The following is a 22,011-nucleotide window of genomic DNA, read 5'->3' on the forward strand; positions in this document are numbered from 1 at the left end:
ATTCACTGTTCTAAGGAGAATATCCCTGATAGATCTGGGTGTTTATTTCTTCTCTGTCTCACAGTGTGCCAGTCAAGCAGCTCTCAGCAAAATGGTATATTGAGTGCTGTTCTGTTTTAATAACATTAGCTGTCATTAACCACAATGTCCCATTATGCCCAAACCTTGAGCTTAACCAGGTGTGGAAAACGAAAATATTGGCTTTTTTTTCAATTCAAGGTTTAGGCCCAGATGAACTAAATCAGGCCTCATGGAAAAAGTATTGAACCAAAGTCTGTGCTATACTTACCGTAATTTTGCAGTTTGGAATTGTACTTTACTTAATATGATTTTGCTAAGCTTGCTTGTTTCAAATATATTTAGAACATAAATACTTGAATGCCAGGTTTGTAGTGAATAAAGCTCCCCTCATCCGGGATCTGATCGAGGAGGAAGGTGCAGACCTGGCACCTTCCTCCTCGATCAGCCTTCCATCCTTCCGAGGTAGGTAAAATGAGGACCCAGATTGTTGGGGGCAATTAAGCTGACTTTGTAATAATGCCGCTTGGGTGTGTGTGTGAAAGCCCTAATAAGCAGGCATATACATAGAATGAAGGCTACTGCTAAGCTTGTAAGCCGCCCTGAGTCTTCGGAGAAGGGCGGGATATAAATGGAATTAAATAAAAATTACGGAAACTTGGTTGGGCCCAAAGGGAGGAGTCCCTTTGATTGAGTTATGCCCACCAGGTTTCCGTGTGCTTCACCAGCCTCGGGCTCAGGGTAGGGGCGGTGGGGTGGCAGTTGTTATTAAGGAGACCCTTTGTCCGCGGGAGGCCACTGCCCCTCAGATAGGCGGATGTGAGTCCCTCCTCCTGAGGTGGGGCCCTGGGGGTCAGTTGGGCCTGTTGCTTGCGTACCTTTCTCCCAGCTGCGTGGCAATGGCCCTGCCTGGGCTGCTCGACGCTCTCTCGGGGTTGGCGATGTGAGTTTCCCAGACTTATGGTTCTGGGGGATTTTAACCTGCCCTCCCTGGGGGGTGCGTCGGGGGTGGCCCGAGAGTTCATGGCTTCCATGATGGCCATGGACCTGACCCAGATTATTCAGAGTCTGACTCATGAGGGGGGAAACATGCCCGACCTTATTTTTATCTCTGGGCAGTGGCTTAATGGTCTGGGTAGGGTTTCTCCAATCTCTCAACCCCTTTCATGGACAGACCATTATCTCCTGTGGCTGGGCCTCCGTTATGCCACCTCCCGCTGCTGGGTGGCAGAGCCGACCAGGTGGTTCCATCCCAGGTGCCTGATGGACCCGGATAGGTTTCAGACGGCGCTTGGACTGATTCCTGCCTCCCTTTCCCACAGCCTGGTCGAGACCTTAGTTGACGCCTGGCAACGGGCTGCTTCAGAGGCTCTCGACCGCATTGTGCCTTTGCGGCCTCTGACCCGGCGCAGGTCCCGGTTGGCCCCTTGGTTCTCCGTGGACCTGCTGGAGATGAAGCACCGGAGGAGGGGCCTAGAGAGCATTTGGAGGTCCAGTCGGTCCAAATCTGACCGAACACAGTTAAGATCTTTTACTAGATCTCACCTTGTGGCAATGGAGGCGGCGAAGCGTGCTCACTTCGCCGCCCTCATTGCATCCTGAGATAACTGCCCAGCCGCCCTGTTTAGGGTGACCCGTTCCTTTTAAATCGGGACAGGGGAGGACCCCTTGCAGGGACGGGCCGAGGAGTTTAGTCAGCATCTGCTGGATAAAATCGCTCAGATTCGGGCTGGTCTGGACTCCGACTGGGCAGTATCTGACGAGGGGGAAGCAACGGGTTTGGCCGATAATATTTGGGAGGAGTTTGATCCTGTGACTCTGGATGAAGTGGACAGGATCATGGGGAGATTAAGTGCTGCCATGTGTCTTTTGGACCCGTGTCCCTCCTGGCTGGTTTATGCGGCTCGGGAGGTTACATGAAGCTGGCTCCTGGCAGTTATTAATGCTTCCTTGAGTGAGGGGTGCTTCCCTGCTGCCTTGAAGGAGGCGGTGGTGAGGGCCCTCCTCAAGAAACCTGCCTTGGATCCAACTATTTTAAATAGCTTTTGTCTTGTCTCCAACCTTCGCTTTCTTGCGAAGGTTGTTGAGAGCGTGGTGGCACGGCAGCTCCCTTTGGTCCTGGAGGAAACTGAGTATCTGGATCTGTACCAATCGGGTTTCAGGCCCGGGTACAGCACGGAGACGGCATTGGTCGCGCTGGTGGATGATCTCTGGCGGGCCCGGGATAGAGGTTATTCCTCTGTCCTGGTCCTATTAGATCTCTCAGCGGCTTTTGATACCATCAACCATGGTATCTTGCTGCGACATCTTGGGGGGTTGGGAGTGGGAGGCACCGTTTTATGGTGGTTCTCCTCCTACCTCTCGGGCCGTTCGCAGATGTTGTTGGCAGGAGGGCAGAGGTCAACCCCGCGGCCCCTTAGTTGTGGGGTGCCCCAGGGGTCGGTCCTCTCTCCCCTCCTGTTCAACATCTATATGAAGCCACTGGGCGAGATCATCCGTGGTTTCGGGGTGAGGTATCATCAATATGCTGATGATACCCAGCTTTTCATCTCCACCCCGAACCACCCCAGTGATGCCCTCGACGTGATGTCCTGCTGCCTGGAAGCAGTACGAATCTGGATGGGGAAGCACAGGCTCCAGCTCAACCAGGCCAAGACTGAGTGGCTCTATGTACCAGCATCTTGTTTAGTCTAAGAGGTTCCATCTTTGGTTATGGGAGGAGAGGTGTTACCTCCCGTTGATAGGGCGTGCAACTTAGGCGTCCTCCTAGATACGCGACTCAGTTTTCAAGATCATATAGGAGTTGTGGCCAGGGGGGCTTTTGCCCAGGTTCGCCTGGTGCGCCAGTTGCGCCCCTATCTGGATCGAGATGCTTTACGTACGGTCACTCATGCGCTCGTTACCTCCCGTATAGATTACTGCAATGCTGTCTACATGGGGCTGCCCTTGAAGACCACCCGGAGGCTCCAGCTGGTGCAGAATGCGGCCGCGGGGGTTGTGATGGGAATATCCCGATACTCCCATATTATACCCCTCCTGCGTGAGCTGCATTGGTTACCGGTTGCCCTCCGGGTGAGATTTAAGGTGCTGGTTCTTACCTATAAAGCCCTACATGGCTTAGGCCCGGGATATTTGCAGGACCGTCTGCTGCCAGGAACGACTTCCCATCGCCCGGTGCACTCACACAGGGAGGGCCTCCTCAGGGTGCCGTCGGCTAGACAATGTCGGCTGGCGACCCCCAGGGGGAGGCCTTCTCTGTGGGAGCGCCTGCCCAGTGGAATCAGCTTCCCCTTGAGCTCCGGATGGTCCCGGATCTCTGGTCCTTTCGTTGCGACCTCAAAACATTTCTTTTCCATCAGGCTGACCTGGACTGACGATAGGTTTTTTTTTTTTAAAAAAATTGTTTTTAATATTTTATCACTGGGGCTTGTTAGTTTAAATTTTTTTTAACATTTGTATTATTGTGTTTTATTGTTGTTAGCCGCCCTGAGTCCTTTGGGATATAGGGCGGCATATAAGTCCCAATAATAAATAATAAATAAATAAATAAATAAATAAATAAATAAATAAATAAATAAATAAATAACAAGGACTGAAGTCCTTAAGTAAGAAATAGGGAACTGAAAGTAGCTGATGGATGCGGGTTCCAATGTACACGGGTATATGTGAAAGGTGAGGGTCAGCAGAGGGTCAGCTGAAAGACAGCGGAAAGTGTAAGATTGCTGACCATCTGTCTACAGTCTTAGGATAGGAAAGGGTATAAAGAGTTGGGACTAGACCTGACTGATTTGCCATTGGCCTAGAGCTGTCCTTACTGGAACTGCTATGTCATTGGACCTCATTGCAATGGGTTACTAATGGAAGTGATTTTGCATTATTATGTTTGCTATGTTCCAAATTATTAGCAAAATAAACCTCTGAATCTTAAAGTAAGAATTATTGTTTTGTGTTGCTTCTCTTGTCTTTTTCATTGGGTTTTTCCATGACACAAGATAAGTCTGGAATGAAAAGAAGAAGGAAAGGGGAGAGCATTTGTGCTCGTTGCTTTCTGCCTTTCCACTTATGGGTTTAGCAGATCAAAACTGAACTTCTGAACTAGCCTAGTAGTTCTGTTTTATTTAGCAATTACTTCTTGATACTTCCTTTCTGTAACAAAGTGGAGAGGAAGTTAGAAAACATGAATGCCATATCCATGCTGGTGCCTTCCAAATGAGTTGAGCTACAACCCCCACAATTTGCAGACAGTATGACAGTATTTGGAAGAATTGTAGAAAAAACTCTCCATTTCTGTTTTAGATCATTAAATTTTCTGCCAGTGCCTGTCATATAATATTCTGCCTTGCATCATTACACTATTGATCCATCTAAATTAATTCTGTCAACACAATCTGACTTACTAGGTTTCCGGCAGGCATTTTTTCCAGTCCTACTTGGAGGCGACCGGAATTAAATTTGGGGTTTTGTGCATGTGAATCAGAAGCTCTACCATTGACCTTCAGCACTGAGCATATGTAGTGTATGCGTTCTTGGAAAGCTATACAGTACAATGATTTCCAGATTATGAAATGGAAATAGAAACAACATTAGGACCATAACCAGCAGGCTCTATTATAGTCATAACTTAAGGATTACCTGTAGTTGAATTGTTAATCCATACATCAAGGGTTAAAGACTAGGATGACAGTTCAGTCAACAGATTATACTTTGTGTGTAAGTGCTGTGTTTGTTCTTTGACTTATGTTCTGAGTAAAATAATAGTTTTCAGCCAGACTCACATTTTTCTACGGGCAGCATGTAAGAATCTCCATTTCAACCTTCTCATTCACCATTGCTACCCACCATTGCTGGCCACCTAATGAGAAGGAAGGACTCACTGGAGAAGAGCCTAATGCTGGGAAAGATTGAGGGCAATAGAAGAAGGGGACGACAGAGAATGAGGTGGCTGGATGGAGTCACTGAAGCAGTAGGCGTGAGCTTAAATGGACTCCAGAAGATGGTAGAGGACAGGAAGGCCTGGAGGAACATTGTCCATAGGGTCGTGATGGGTCGGACACGACTTTGCAGCTAACAACAACAACAACCCACTCATAAAAGTAACTTATATGTCATTTTTTTAGGTGTAGTGCCCAAGTTAATTTTGCTATTAAATGCCTCCCCTTGCTAAACCAGCTTTCAAAGTGGTACCCGCAACAATTTGTTTATGCATATTTATTTTGTATATACTGTATTTTTTATTCAATAAATAAAGCTATAAGGCAAACTAACACCCCCCCCTCCAATTTTGGGGAAAAATAAAACCAAAACAAAAATGAAAACAAATTAAAACAAAACAAAACTTGGGAACAAAAGAATATAACTTGGGATATATTTTGATAAATAAATCAATTATGTGTGTGTGTGTGCAATTTATTAATTGTATGCTCAGTCCTCAGAATGGCTCTGGCTATCTAGAACATTAAAAATAATAATAAAGCTAAAAATATGAATCAAACATATATTCCAGCCGGCAGCCACTTTGTTCATTCCCAAGTCATGGGCATCTAATATTCAGGCTCACATGCCCAGGGCAAATATATTGTATTGCTTTAATTGTCTTTTATATTTGTGTCTGCAGTTGGATTCCCTAGTCATCAGTATCACCTTTTAAAACATTGCTGGTTACTTTTTGAGTCATATGAATGAATGAACCTTTATTGTCAAAGTACAACCATGTATACATTGAAATTGGCTGAGTGTCCCTTTTTGCCCCCACCACCACAACAACTCACAGTGACAACAAACCCACCATCTTGTTGCCATGTGATCTAATTGCACAACACACCGGCCTCGCAAGTCAATCATACATAAAGTTATTTCCCGTGTCAGTGGATAATTTCATAATTAACTCCTGCAGAACAGAATGAACTTCACTAACTTTCTGATTTTCATTATAAATAATGCGTTATAATTGTATTTCCACAATAAAGTGTTCAGTGGTGAAACAAGATAGATGGACTTTTCTTTAATTCTAACTTAATAATAGGTGAGCCTGTAATTACAATTTACATTTTTCCATAATCTAATAGGCTTTTGTCAAAAATGTACGGTATTCTAAGCTTTAAGAAATAAGAGCTTCGTTTTAAAGTATTACCTGTAACATAGAAATAATTCAATTGTCTATAAATACTAGGTATTGTAAAGCATAAATATATCCAATATAAATTTAAATAAAAGCATAATGAAAGTAGGTAAGGTTAGGCTAAAGATGATTATTAGTTGTTTGGTTATTTGTAATATATCAGTAAGGGTTGTTGAACAACAACAAAAATGTTACAGGTTCTGCATATGTCTTTGCATGATTCATGGGCCAGTAATATAACTGTGGTTTCATTGCTGCCCAGATCTGAAATGAGACTTTATATTGTTTAAATATCTATCTGTCTGATATCTATTTCTTTATGTTAAAATCTCTAAAGGTGCTTTTGATTGACATGACAATGCTAACTTGTGGCTTACCCACAAATGAATCTGGGAGCTGAAAAATCACCTGTTGTGGCTTGTTGGAAGGAGCCGTTTAACCACTGAATTCAGCCCCCTGCTTCATGCAGGAATACAAATGTAAATATCAACAACTTGTTCCCCAGCTTTTGAGTGAAGATAACCAATGAAGTGTCTCTCCTCCTCCCCAGTTGTCTGAATAATTGGTTTCACTGTCAAATGTGACTTACTGTTTCAATTCAGTAGTTGCAGTAAAGAATCTTCCTTTTTGAAACTTGGATTCATTATTTCATGACTAGCACTCTGGATTGATAAAGAGCAGGTATTTATCATTTTTGTGTGTGTGTGTGTGACATTCCTTACAGGTGCTTGTCTTATCCTTCTTTCTCTTATCCCTCCAAAAATTTCCAGTTCCTTATTCCTCTACTCAAAGGACTTATTTTCTAAATCCCTGAGTATATTTCTTATCCTTTACTGAATAGATTTAATATGGTTTGTTTGAACATGTTGTGATGACTTTGTATTTTGTTCAGAAGAGGCTGTCACTTCACATTCAGCAGCACAGCCGCGTGAAACATGTCATGGACAGATGGTTTGTACCTGTGCTATTTCTTGGTATATTCTTAGGTAACCAGAAGCCACACTTAATGTGTTGCCTGAACGCAGTATTAATACATTAATCTTGAAATTTTTCACCAGTAAAGATAATAGTGTTCGTTCCAAGAGTTGGTAATATTTTATAATCTTGGATGGATGCTGGGCCATGATCCTGGTTTGCCTCATCCTCCAACAAGTTTTGAGCATTTTCAAAAATTAGCATGAAGTATTTTTGAATTAGCTTTTGAAGAGTTGGAGTTACTAAGTGGATGCCTTGATGCCTAATTCTGGTTTTTATTGGTGGCCTTTGACAACCATGTCACAGGTCTTGGCAAAGTTTAGAACCATTGAGGTTTAGAATTGTAATCGGTATAACAGGTGCCGGTCATCCTAGACTGACTAGCTACCATTCATCCTCTGAATCATATCCTTGGATGCTTATTTCTGTTACTTGACATAGGTGAGTGAAACTCAGTGTCTAAATGGATCATGGGACTCTTTGAGTTTTCTGTCCCTGTAGTTTACCATTCTGGTTCTGAAGACAGAAATGTAAATTAGAAGTTAATAATTCATTCACATGATTGTGCAGTATGCCATGTATACAGCAAGGCATTAGTGAAGAGTCAGCTGGTTTCAATGATGGTTCTTCAGTCACATGATGGTTCTTCAGTCATATGATGTCTGGTCTAAAAGCTAAGGTGTTGCATGAGACCTAATAGCTGACAAATGAGAATTCTTGTGAATTGTCTCCAAAACATTTGTATCCGCTTAGGTGGAAATAACTTTTTCTTGTCCGCTTTATTGACACCATACATAATTTTGTACATCTCAATCACCTACCCTATGTCGGTTTCAGTTTTAACAATTTTTTTTCATAAATTTATGATATAGTTCAAAGTTATTTCATTTCCTCCTGAACCCAGATTTTTTTAATAACTGATGAGCCATATATATCTAGTTGGAAGACGTACTTGTGAAAACAGGTGATGGTCATCTGTGGCTGAAAGGAGGCAGATGGGTGCAAATGTCTACAAACATCACTGCTGAAAAGTATGAAAGGCCTTGAAGATCACCTGTAGGATGAGAGGGGCTTCATCTGCTGAATTTTCTAACACCTAACAAGATTATTTCTTCTCTACATCCCTGCACCATTTCTTCAGTTCCCTCAGGTTTTATTCATCCTCTTTTATCCATCTCTTTTTTCCTTCCTTCTCCAGGACAGCTGTCGTTTTCGGCTATATTTTCCTATGTACTCCTTTGTGCTGTTTGTGTTAGAAGATGGTGGATAATATGTGTGTGTAAATAGTTTGTATCTGAGAAAGGGAATTTATGTAGGCGGGGAATGAATTTTAGAAATGTGCCATTCTTTGTAGTGTAATCTCTGGCACATGCATGCATATATATGCATGTGTTGTGTACACACACACACACACACACACACACACAAACAGATTACATAAAGAAGTTTCTTGAAGAGGGAAATAATTTCATCTGGAATTGGCAGTCTTAGATGGCCAAGGCAGAAAAATGGAACATTGTACAGGATTTATGTCTCAGTTAATAGTTTTGTTTTCTGTGTACTCTCTTCCTTGTTTGGAGAAGGGCTATCTTACATTCATAGTTGTGCTGTTTTGGGTAAAAGTGGAGAGAGTCAATGAAGGAAACATGATAGACTTTTTCTGCTGGTTTACTTTATTTTGGATAAATACGATATATGAACAAATTGGATGAATGTTGTTTGTGGAGTAGAAATCTCTATTGTATCCCTTTTCTCCCACTTGTAGCCCCAATCCCTCATGTTACAAATATCAATCAAAGAAGTCTCCCAAACTTCCTCCCAGCAGATTTTGGTGGTTTGGGTGTGCTGTGCAGTACTTCATTTTTTCTTCTGCACATGGACTTCACTATTAGAAGATACAGTACATACTTGATTTCATCCACAGGATATAAGCATTTGGCAAAGGAACCTTGAGCCATTGCTGGGAATATGCTGGATCAGCTGGATCTTTATTTTAATACTCTACGTCAGAATTAATGTTATGTTCTTATCCTCCCATAGAAAGGGTTACGAAGTTTTACTACATGGTAATGGATTTATAGTAACATAAACTTGGATATTTCTTGAACTCTAAACTTTTCAAAAATGAAATACGACATTTAAAAAAAATTGGCCACAGTTTTGTTCACTACAGAGAGTGATAGTTATTTTTTTGTTTCTCAGACAGAATTCTGATAAATGCTCAAAATCTTACAAGAGTGGCAGATCACCTGGTATTTGTGTGTAAAGTCTCATGTCTGGATTTCCAGAATAAGAGATTTAGCATGATTCAGCATTAGGATAATAGATATCTGTAGACATTCTCAGTCATCCAGATAATGGTTGTCCCAAAGGTGCTTTTTGTTTTCCTTGGAAGTCATTTCGCTTCTTATCCAAGAAGCTTCTTCAGCTCTGACTGGAGGGTGGCGAATGGAGGGATTTATACTCCTTGCAGACAATAGCTTTACCACTGGAGAATGCCTGTGGCCTGAACATTCTGAAAGGATTTCTCCTCCTTTTTGGCAATTGTTACCTGGGACCAATTACTAAACAAATCTGCCTTTTGCAGTCTTAGCAGACTAATACATTAAAATTACAATCCTATGGTTCCTAAGAAGGAACACTTTCCCTTTGAGGATTGAAAAAGGGAATGTGAAACAGCTGACTGGAGAAGGAAATATCAGCTGGATGTTCCTTTTCTGTCTTTTTCCATGAAACATTCATGTTTAATTCTTCTCAGGGTTGGAAAATCAGCCAAGATAAAAGTTGGGAGGGCTTACGGATCCTTGGGTAGGACATTCCAACTTAGCATCAGATTACTTCAGCTCTAGAGCCAGTGTAGATTTATGCTGTCCCATTCATTTCTGTGAGAATTTTAAAACGGGGAAGGCTTTGGGGAAATGAAAAACAACAGAAATCCAGATTTTGCCTTAGGTTACTTACCCCTCTTGTGAAGAATATGACAGGGTCTTAGATTTCTTGAAGGAACGCAGGAAGGACTTCTCAGCCCATTTGATAAGCTGTTGTTGTGATAGTTCATTTGCTGCATCCATTTGCAAATTGATACTGAGGCAGATTTGGAGGTTTGGACAGAGCAATGCATTTCTTAAGAAATAGTTGGATTTTTTTTTTTAGAAATTGCAGGGCAGTGCCAGGATACTACTTGCTTGGTCTTTGGAAATGGGAAGAAAATGCCACACCAAATTAGACATTTGTCTTATTTCATTTAACAGGCATCCACTACCTTTTACTCAGTCTACTTTTGAAATGGTTTATGTTTTAGTATGGGGTTTGGCCTATTGTGTTAAATGGGCGGGTGGTGGAAATGGAATTCTTTAAATTCTTAAGGACTCTTGAAGAATTTCTCTGATTGGATCCCGTGAATGTTCTTTCTTTTTTTTGCAGGGCTACAAATGATAACCTGGAGCAATTATGTTTGTTTCCAAGAGTTGTGGGTATTTATGGTGATTTGTATGTTGTCTTACGCCTGACTGTAATTAATTTTAGATTTTTAAATGTGCTTGTCAATTGCCTAGTTCCACATTCAAGGTTTTTAGATGTAACAAACCTGGCATGGGCTCAATATCACAGCAGTATTTCATGATAAAAGGCTGGGTTTCCCTTCCTGAGTAAACACTGGAATTTGTAAGGAGTTAGTTTGCAGAATATTTTCTTCCTTAATCTTTCCAAGCTGCTGACCTGTTCAGAATAGCCTTGATTCTTCCAAGGCAGCCTGCCCAGAATGGGCAGTATTAGAAATGACAAATATATTAAGTGAGAGCTTGGCTAATACACACAGTTTGCAATTTTAAATGTCTAAAAATTAGACCTGGTTGCTAATATGGCTTGATTTGCAGGGACCTGAAATGCTGTTGGGCATCCATTCAGCCATGGGGAAAACAGACTCTTTCCTTTCTCATGTCACACTTGACCTATTGAGCCTTAATTTCTGATTGCGTGTGGCACAGACAATGTAAACTGAACTGTATTCTAAATTAAATGGTGCCGAGAGAGAGACATTCCATACAAAATCCTTCCCACTGCTGTCCTGAAGCTAACTTTTATGCCAATTAAACATTCATAGTCAATATCAGGAGCCCCATAAACCTCTGTCTGTTGTTTCTTTATTAACCAAAGATACCCAATGGTTTGTTAAACTTTTACTTTGGGACCTAGTTGTCTTAAAATCCTTTCTATTACTGAAGCTAGCTTCTCACAGAGGTCATATGCTTGGGTTGTACCACATCAGAATGCTAATCAGCGTGCAGGACTGAATGTTTCCCCTTCACTGGAATTCCATTAAACACGTAGTGCTAAAGTTGTGCATGGACGGGTTTTTATTCCAGGGCATCAATTGTAAGAATTTTAATCTGTGTCTAAAGCGGGAGTGGCATGATTTTACTAGTGGCGCTGTATGCATTTGTTAAGAAAAGCTTGGGAAGACAGTTTCATTGATCAGCTCTTCCCTTCCCATAAAAGGGAGTGAGACTTCAAGGGAAAAAAAATAATAGATGATGATTGGGTTCTTTCTTCCATACATAGAAGTCTCCCCTGGCTTGAAAACTCAGGTGATCACAAAAGGATTCCTTGTTGAAACAGAACATTTTTGCTTCTACTTTGCAAACCAAGCCCTCATAGAATGGGACTAATTGTTTTATGGTAGCAATGTAATCCTGAGTGTCGCGTAACAGAGTGAGCGCCTGTTACTCGTCCCAGCTTCTGCCAACCTAGCAGTTTGAAAGCACGTAAAAATGCAAGTAGAAAAATAGGGACCACTACGGTGGGAAGGTAACAGCGTTCCATGCGCCTTTGGCATCTAGTCATGCTGGCCACATGACCACGGAGACGTCCTCGGACAAGCGCTGGCTCTTCGACTTTGAAACGGAGATGAGCAGCAGCCCCTAGAGTTGGAAACGACTAGCATGCATGTGCGGGGGAATCTTTACCTTTAGCAATGTAACAATTTGTTGTGCTTTTGACTGTCAGCCATTCTGGGACTGTCAGTGGACATCCAAGATATGAGATCTAAATTTATTAATTATATTTAAATGCAGCCTTATTTTGTGTAACTCAAGGCGGAGAACATAATGTTCCCACTTCCAATATTCCAACAACAACAATCCTCTGATGGATCGGATTGAGAGAAAATGAGTGGCCTAAATTCATTCAGCGGGCTTCATTCTTAAGGGGACACCCAGTTTCTAGTTGCTTTGACCACTGCACCAGAGTAGCTCCTAGCATAACAGTAAGGCATTGTTGGCATTGTGTAAATAATAAAAGTGCCACAGTCATGATCAAAGTCTTTTTAATTGCTTGCTTGCTCTACATGTGGGAGCCCAGCATTTGCAAAGGATCGGGACATTTCAGGGACAATTTATCTGACTCTTTATATGCTGCTCATGTGAGTAAACTGTGACTTTTTTGTAGCTCAAATGATCCACTCAAATGCAGATGGAGTCATTATGAATGGCTTCTATAAAGCAATATTCTATTGAGGGCCTGCAGAACAGGAACAGAATGCTTCTGTATTTAAATAGTCTTCCTTGTTCTCAGTTGGGTTTGATGTTTTGATTAGTTCTTAATTTGATGAAGTTGTTTGTACATAACAAAGTATGTAAATGTAGAACGAGTTATATAAGTTTTGCAAATACATGAATGGCAATTGCTTGCTTTAAAGATATAATATTTAACATAGACCAACTGATTCAATCATTCAAAAGTGCTTGGTAGTCTTGTTTGTTAGACAAAACTGTTTTGTAGTAAAAACGACATCATCAAATGGAACCAACTCCCAAACTCCTACTTTTCTAGTCTGGATTTTGAATTTGAACGTCTTTATTTTCTTGATCTTTTTTCTCTCCTTTCCTTTTACATACAGTGCATTTGTTTTCTAGTCCATTCTTTCACAGCAATAAAAACACTATTCTGCACTTAAGCTCTACAGTGACAGCAGGGTACAAGGATGTAATTTCATATAATGGCTGGAAAGTTTTATACTAGATCTGAGACATAAAGTGTTCTCCACCCATTTGGCCAGCCACAAAATAAGTACCGTACTATGATTTTTGTGGGGCAGCTCCAGTTGGCTACCAGTGAAGAGGCTGGTTTCTTGCTAAGAGGGCCTGGTGTCCCTGCCAGAACCTAGTATATACAGCTTTAAACATATTTTTATATTTAAAACATCTGTCTCCTTTCAGCCCGAGGAAAACCTTGTAAAATCCAAAGTCCTTGTTTTGGCTTTGCATTTATCAGGTCTGAGCCTTGCTTCCTGTTACCCTCACTGGTTGCTCCAGCAAAACATTGCAAATTACTCATGCATGTACAAGGCTTAAATGCAATAAAATGGTCTGTGAGCGAGGAAAAAATCAGACAACAAGCAACCTGGCTACTATAAAATCAAGAACTTGAAAAGAAATAGGAACATCTGATGAATGCAAGGTGAGGCAATGTTATCCTGTCAGACATCTCCATTAGTGCCTGCTATGTTCTCTGACTTACTTGATTTTATTTGAAAAATACTTTAAAAAAATAATAAAATGGGAAACTGGGAAGTTGCAAGCAATGTAACCAGCTTTCAGCATCATATCTATTTCTAAGAATTCCTTGGAAAATGGATGGTAGCTGCAGCTTAGCATTTTGTTTGGAAGGATGCCCAGTTTTTCAAGAAAAATTGTTGTGAAGACTACTCCATCCATTTGCACATTGTTTTGCAAGATGTGTAGTGGCGAAAACCAATAGATAAAGAACAGGGCTGTGCAAATCTTTGAAGGGATGATGTGTTTTAATGAAGATTTAAGTGGAATGCAAAATGCTCCTAACTGACAAAAGAGAATGGCTATGATGCTTCATTCATAAAGAGTGGCTTCTGCTCATGTGTTCTGTATCTACTATATAGTACATCAGGGGTCTTCAAACTTGGCCCTTTTACGACTTGTGGACTTCAACTCCCAGAATTCCTCAGCCAGGCACGCTGGTTGAGAAATTCTGGGAGTTGAAGTCCACAAGTTATAAAAAGGGCCAAGTTTGAAGACCCCTGTAGTACATGAATAAGTCCATGCTTTCCATCAAAGCAAAATGGCTGACTGAGAAAGATTGACAATGTCTCGGTGTTTCCTTATGTTAAGGCTGAACAACATATTCCTATGAATCAAAGAAACTAATTGAAGTTGACTGACTTGATCTGCAGAGGCTTAAAGAAACAAGCATGACTGCCCTGATAAAGTGCAGTTTGGTTCTTATACTTATACTAATTTGTTCATTTGAGAAGTTGGTTTTCTCAGACATTCCAATTATTGCAGAAGCCTATGAAGTAATAATGAAGTATTCCTGTTCAATAATGGATTTCATTTTTCAAAGATAATAATATGAATATAGATAGGCTTATGCTTAAGTCAAATATTGTCCGTAATTACCTTATAGCTAAATAGAAAATACATTCTTGTGTATACTAACATATGCATACGAAGTATATTAAACTTCCATTGCTTCATTTTGTTACTTTAAAAACACTGAACTGATGTAGTAAGCTTAGTTTGAGAAAAAGGCCACACCTGTTGTTAGTTCATCAGGACAGGAATTCCATTGCAGTCACTACTCACATCCTTTTTCCTCTCCAAGTTCAGTCCCTTTTGTGGCTTTGCTTGCCTCATCTTGTAACTGATACACACTAAGCAGCCATTCTCACTGAGTTTTTTACTGTCTCCAGATTGGAGTTGAGTTAGAAGTTGAATATGAGGTCTGCATGTTCTATTGCTAGGGCTTGAAGAGGCTGGGGGTAAGCCAAGAGAAGGGTGGGGGATTTACAACAGCTGCTGTTTTCTGAAAATTATAGTTGCATCAGAATTGAGGAGGATGCAAGTTTGCCAATTCCTGAATTTTTACCTGATGAGGCAGGAGGCAAAGATTAGAGAAAACGTTGAGGAAAAAATATGGGAAGAAGAGGGTGATACCACAGACATTCTTTCAGCTTGAATTTTTAAAGCTGAAAGTTTCCATTGGGCTGTACTTTTATTGTCTCATTGGACTTTTACATTGAGTGAATCATATGAATACATCTTTGAATATATACATTTACTTTGTACAATCACAAATCCTTTTACATATTACCAAAAATACTTAAGAGATGGTGAGACTATCTGGTTTAGTGACAACAGAATGAGTTAGTGGTCATGTTTAGGATTAATAAACCTATAAGATCTGAGGAAGATTTTAAGTCAGGAAAGTTTCAAAATTGTAGTTGCAAGTTCAAATGAAGGGATTGCAGTGTCCTACAAATTTGACAAAAACAGTTTTCAGGATAAGTGAGTAATATCAAGATGTTTGAATAGCTTCTTCCTGGTATATCTTTTTTGTACAAAGTGTCTGGCACACAATGCTTTAGAAAGCAGAAACAAAATTCAAAATCATCTTCATAGAATAGAGAAAAATAAATGCGAAAATATTCACTAAAAAGAATGATGAAAGGATCAAATACAGTGTGGGAAATATCTGGCTTTAAAAAGAAGACTGAAAAAAAATTGGAATGGAAGTTGATCACAAGTTGCAGATGAGTCAGCTGCAGTGTGTGACATGGCTGGACTACAACGAAAGCAATTATAGGATGTGCCAATAGAAATATAGTTTTCAAATCACAGAAAATAATAATTCCACTACATTCTGTATTGGACAGACACCTACTTGGTCTTGTGTCCACTGGCACACGCCATATTCTGAGATTCAGAAAGTGAAGAGAAGGACAGTGAGAATGATTCAGGAGACCATAGAAGTCTTACAAGGAACGACTGAGGGAATATTGTAAAGCAAAAAATATGCTGGGGTCGAGTATGATAGCAGATATCTGAAGAGATGTCACAATGGATGAAGGTATTCTCTCTCATTCAAGAGTTCAGGACACGGGCAGTTGCAGGAAGACCATATCTGACCATATCTGACTGGATATTAGAAAAAACTTACTAACAATAAGAGCAACTTCACAAAAGGCAAACAATGACCAAATGGGATGATATTCAAGCAAAGGCTGTAAAGCCATCTCTGTTGGGCATTTTGATTTGCATTCTTGCACTAAGAAGATGATTGGCTTAAAAGTTAGGTGCTGTGTACATCTTCCAGGGGTTACTTCATATTGAAGAAACATCACAACCTCTTGTTTCTGAGAGCAAAGCAGCTGCCTTGTTTTAGTCTATTCTGCCTCTTTAGTGTTTGTTGAAATAACAGTAATACAACATGAACAATTTTGTAATCCCAATCTATTGGTATTTGTATAATGTAATCCCAATTTAAAACTACAACTTAAAATGTGATCATAGTATTTAAAATCATCAGTGGTCCATGATATTTAAAACTGTCACTGGCCCCTCTATCTGAAATGCTTCGTAGAGGCCTGTAAAAGCAAAATGTTTCTAACACCACTTAAAAAAACCCAGATTAATAACTTGATTGACTGATGGTCTTTGAAGCTAGTTTGAGAGGGCTGGGGCTAATTGGGAAAAGTTCTCAACCATGATAGGACTGTTTTAGGACAAGGCAATGTAGTTATCTGTGACTGAATAATTGGACTGGGTTTATACATACAGTAGGATCATGAGTCATAAGCAGATTTTTCAAATCGCTGAGTGTGTCAGAAAAGACCCATAAGTACCTTCTAATGCAGGGGTCTTCAAACTTGGCCCTTTTATGACTTGTGGACTTCAACTCTTAGAATTCCTCAGCAAGCACGCTGGCTGAGGAATTCTGAGAGTTAAAGTCCACAAGTCATAAAAGGGCCAAGTTTGAAGTCCCCTTTTCTAATGCATCTGGTTAGCTACAGAGAACCTTTTCTGGGATTTGCAAATGTCAGTAGAGGCTGTGAGGTGTATCATCTTTTTGTCTCAATGAGGTTTGCTGTTCACTGGGCATAATTTGCCCAGTGAAGGAAAATCATAGCTATCTTGCTCACTCTTCCAAAACGATCCTTCCCATTTTGTTAATTGAACTGCATCTTAGTAGATGTATAATAGTAATACGTTATTAGCAGTTATTTGACTTCTTTGTATTGTTAATCCACAGATAATTGATATAGTCTAGACACATTGAAAAATTATTTAAAAATTAAAAGGGGCAAAAGCCATAGTTTTAAGGACTCTTCATAAATCACACATAAAAGAGAACATACAAATAAAATGATTTCCCAGTGTGCTGCAGGATTTTTTTAAATATAAAGATAGTTCCATTCATTATTTTTAATAGTGATTTTATTAAAATTACAATTACAATAATAAAAGGGTAATAATAAACTAAAATATAAAAGAATAATATGAGCCAATAGTGTGTGGTGGCAGCCAAAAATACCAGTACATTCATAAGTTGCATTAACAGAGGGATTCAATCAAGAGCTTGTGAGGTACTAATACCACTCTATACAGCCTTAATAAGACTATGCCTAGAATACTGCATCCAGTTTTGGTTTCCACCCTATAAAAAAGATGAGACTTTAGAAAGAGTGCAGAGAAGAACAACAAAGATAATTAGGGGACTGGAGGCTAAAACAAGTGAAGAACGGTTACAGGATCATGGCTAGTCTAGTGAAGAGAAGGACCAGGGGAGACATGATAGCAATGTTCCAATATCTGAGGAGGGGATCAACCTATTTTCCAAAGCAACTGAAGGCCAGACAAAGAATAATGGATGGAAACTGATCAAGGAGAGATTCAACCTTGGTGGAGCAGTGGGCTGATGCCTCCTTAAGTAACACCGGCTGCCTGCAATTAGTGCAGGTTCGCGTCCCACCAGGCTCAAGGTTGACTCAGCCTTCCATCCTTCCCAGGTAGGTAAAATGAGGACCCAGATTGTTGGGGGCAATTAAGCTGACTTTGTAATAATGCCGCTTGGGGTGTGTGTGTGAAAGCCCTAATAAGCAGGCATATACATAGAATGAAGGCTACTGCTAAGCTTGTAAGCCGCCCTGAGTCTTCGGAGAAGGGCGGGATATAAATGGAATTAAAATAAAAATAAAAAAAATAAAACCTAGAAATAAGGAGAAATTTTCTAACAGTGAGAACTATCAATCAGTGGAACAGTTTGCCTTCAGATGTTGTGGGAGCTTCATCATTGGAAGGTTTCAAGAAGAAACTGGACTGTCATCTGTCAGAAAAGTTGTAGGGTCTCCTGCTTGGGCAGGGGGTTGGATTAGATGACCTACAAGGTCTCTTCCAACTCTGTAGTTCTATTCCATTTTAATAAAAGAAGGCGCAGAAAAGAAACAAAATAGAAAATAAAAATTACAAAAATAATAAAATACTGTAAACAAAATAAGAAATATATAAAGAAATGACTTCTTTCATAACAAGCATAAACAATTTTAATAACTTACCACCTTCTCTTAAAATACAACAAATGATCTCTTCTTCTGGTATCCCCTCTACCTACAAATTCTTAAATTTTGTCATTTCAGTTCTGATCAGCAAAAGTCCATTAAGAGTTACCAGAGATAACATTTTAACTATGAACACTAAACCAATTTTATATTTCTTTTCTTTCTTTTAACCATCTTGATCTTTATTTTCTTCAAATCATGTCCTAGAGCTTGATTTCTTTTCATTTTTTTCTTTGTCCTTCCTCACAAAATTCTTCAAGCCTTTAACAAGCTTCTTTTATAATCTGATATAGGAAAATTATCCAGGTTACTCTTTTGGCTTGTTATTTCTATATCCCTTTTAATTATTAAAACATCAACTAGTTTCTTTTGTACAGTATATCCATTGCAGAATATTTTTCTATCATTTGTGAGGCCTGTCATTTTTAAAATCACTTTCAGATTAGTGTCTGTCTCGGGTAAAATTTCTTCCTCTTTCATAACATATTATAAACATAGTCTTAAAATTAAACTCTGGATCCATTGTTTAAAAATATCCTTGAATGTTGAAATATTTTACTTTATTCTGTATTATAAAGTCAAAGAAGTGTTCTTCTTTAGATATAATCTTTAGTTCTTTCTAGTTTCCTCTAGTGTCCAATCTTCAAAGATCCATTGTATTGTTTAAAAAACCTCAAAACAAAAGTATTTTTTCTATGAGAGGAATTCTAATAATTGCAAAATCTTATTTCAAATTCACCAGGAACATTTGTCTGCTTGTAACTTTCCAGAATCAAAGTTCTAATCATATTTTTTTCTGTTTATTGAAAAAAAATCCTTAAACTTGTATTTAAAACTTCTTTTGCTAAGGATTGAAGGAAACTCATCTGGTGTTTTCAGATTTGTTGATCCAAAAGTTCCTAATAGCTAAAAGCAATTAACAAGCAATTTCCAAAAGTGATCCAAAAAGGAATTACACAATTACATTTTAAAGGTGCCAACTATGGCTTGAACAGTACACGGAAATGAGTCAGGATTCCACTTCCTACATTAAGAGCTCATTTGGACAACTAGGTGATGATCTTAGTTGATAACCATGTTGAATTATTTGTTTATTCTTTCCCTATGTGAAATATTGAAAAATCTATCATTTAAGAATCAATTGATTTCGCATTTGTGAAAAAAAGCAGTCAATCTGATATTTAGTAGAAATTGGTCTATTCATTTAATAAAATATAATACAGGTAGTTCACAACTGGGACTGGCAATTCCATTCCTAAGTAACATGGTTGTAAAGTGAAAAAAAAATCATGACGGTGCCTGACTTACAATGGTTATTCGTCAGTTCCAGCTGTGGCTGTTACGTGAATCATGACAGGTTGTTAAATGCAATGTCATGTGACCCACATGACTTTATTAACTTTTATTAGAAGCTAAATGTGAAGGTTACAAATAGCAGTCACATGATTATGAGATGCTACAATGGTCATGCAAAAACCATCAAGTTTATGCTGGTTGCCAAGCACACAGACATGTGACTCTGGGGGTGCTGTGACAGTTGCAACTTTGAGGTCTGGTTGTAAGTCTCCTTATTCAGCACCATTGTAACTTCAAATGGTTACTGAACGAATGATTAGTAAGTGAGGACTACCTGTACTGAATCCTAAACTAATATACTTTACTTTAGTTGTAACTGCTACTGCTGCCTTCTCTCTTCTTGTACTTCCATGAAAAAAATTGCAATATTCAGTTTGTACCTTATATCCAAGCAGATTTTATTATTTTGTCCAAACTTAAGCCACCTTAATTTACATAATCATGATTGCCCTGGTATAAACAGTAAGTGGATTTTTTCTAAATCGAATAGAAGAAGAAAAGAGACATCTGGAAGCTGACACTTCCCCTAGTGAATCTCAATAAGTACTAAATCATATTTTGGCATCACTTCTACCAGCCTTCTATTTTTAGGTGAAAAGAGACAAATTCAATTCACATGATTGAGAAAGCCTATAGTTTGGCACGATATTTAACTGTGCTGTTTGGCAAAGTAAAATGAGAACTCAGTAGAAATCTGCAAACTACTTAGTGGTGACTGTGAACTGAGTTAGGAACTAAATTGGCAGTCGATTTTGGGTATCATTCCTGATTTCTTTTTCAGCTCCCTATTTTCTCCCTATTTTAGACTGAAAATAACATAAAGGCACACAGTGTCTTAACTAATGGTATGTTAAAATAAGTCTGCTTTATGAGCTTTAGTTTGGACTTGATTGTTTCTCATTAACTGTCAACAAAACATTGTTTTGAGTTCAGATGTCATAACAAGCCACAGTTACTCAAAAGTGGAGGCAGAAACTCCCGTATGTGGGAAAAGGAGGAAGAATAGGTAATCTGCAGCATCTGCAGTGATGGCTAAAATCATACTTTAGTAGGAAAATTAAACTGCTTCAGCATTTGCTGGAAGTTGGAAAAGAATTGGTGAATGAACAGCAGAGGAAAGAACACATTTATTGTTTATATATTTGGAATTTAAGCCACCATTTGATTTGGTGTATTTCAACCAAATTTGTTGGGCAGTTGCATCCTGTGGAAACGTGAGCTGCAATTCAGTGTCCATTGACATCAATAATGTTGTGCATGCTCTATTATTTAAGTCCCATATGTCAGGGGGCCATGGCTGGGCAGGAGGATTAAACACCATCACATGGGTACCTTCTCTACAAAGCAGAAGTCCAACCTCACTGACCCATGGCCTGTAATTTTGTCCTGACCGCTTCAATTTTGAATCACCAGCCAGTGGTACAACAGAGGGTGCCTGTGGAGGAACATGCAATTGAGGTACTAGTTGTGCAGGTTGTGTAAATTGGACTTGACCTGCAGGAGGCGCTGGTTGTGCAGGCTGTGCAATTTGGACTTGGCCTGCAGGGGGCGCCTGTGCCTGGACCTGTGGCAAATGAATTGGAGCCGCCGTAGGTACTGGTGCTGGGGGTGGCTGTACTTGAGCTGCAATGCCACCCTGACCAGCAGGAGGTGCTGGCACTTGAGCTGCTACAGTGACAAGGTCCCCAACCTTTTGGGCACCAGGGACCGGTTACATGGAGAGAGGTTTTTCCGCAGACTGGAGGGGGTATGGTTTGTGTGCTGCCTGCATCCCACAGATGGGGCTTTGCTTGTTTGTGCGGACTGGTTGCTGGCATGCTGCGGCCCAGTACTGGTCCACAGACCGGAGGTTGGGGACCCCTGCAGTAGACCAATCTTGCCCTATCTCTCCAGAGGCCCAGTAGACTAGCCCTTCCTTTGGCTGCTGGAGATAGAGTAGATAGGGTGCAACGGGTCGCTGGTTGTTGAATATAATGCTAGATCAAGATTTTTAATATTGATCCGATGCAGTTCTTTGTCCAACAATCTAACTTGTTTAGTGCAAAACAGATGTTTCGTTCCATTGCCTGTTTCTTCGATTATCAGGAGAATGGTGGAAACATTTCTTATAAAAAGGAAGTACTGATATTTTAATGACTTTCAAATGTATTTTTGATGAAAGATTGCAGAAAAAAGT

The 22,011-nt window shown here is 39.8% G+C and overlaps 1 protein-coding gene across 3 annotated transcripts in view; it reads left to right on the forward strand.

Annotated features, from left to right (window-relative positions):
- UTRN (utrophin) overlaps window positions 1-22,011 on the forward strand; it is a 386,201-nt gene that overhangs the window by 14,343 nt on the left and 349,847 nt on the right. The window contains exon 1 of one of the 3 annotated variants that reach the window (XM_083373858.1): window positions 13,390-13,567. The exons of the other annotated variants lie outside the window; for them this stretch is intronic. Within the exon in view, the coding sequence (XP_083229984.1) occupies window positions 13,561-13,567 (7 nt within the window). The 5' untranslated portion in view covers window positions 13,390-13,560. Of the gene's footprint in view, window positions 1-13,389; window positions 13,568-22,011 lie in introns of those variants that run through there. 3 annotated transcript variants of the gene reach the window in all.

This window comes from Vipera ursinii (genome assembly GCF_947247035.1).
Source record: "Vipera ursinii genome assembly, chromosome: 1".
NCBI lineage: Eukaryota > Metazoa > Chordata > Lepidosauria > Squamata > Viperidae > Vipera > Vipera ursinii.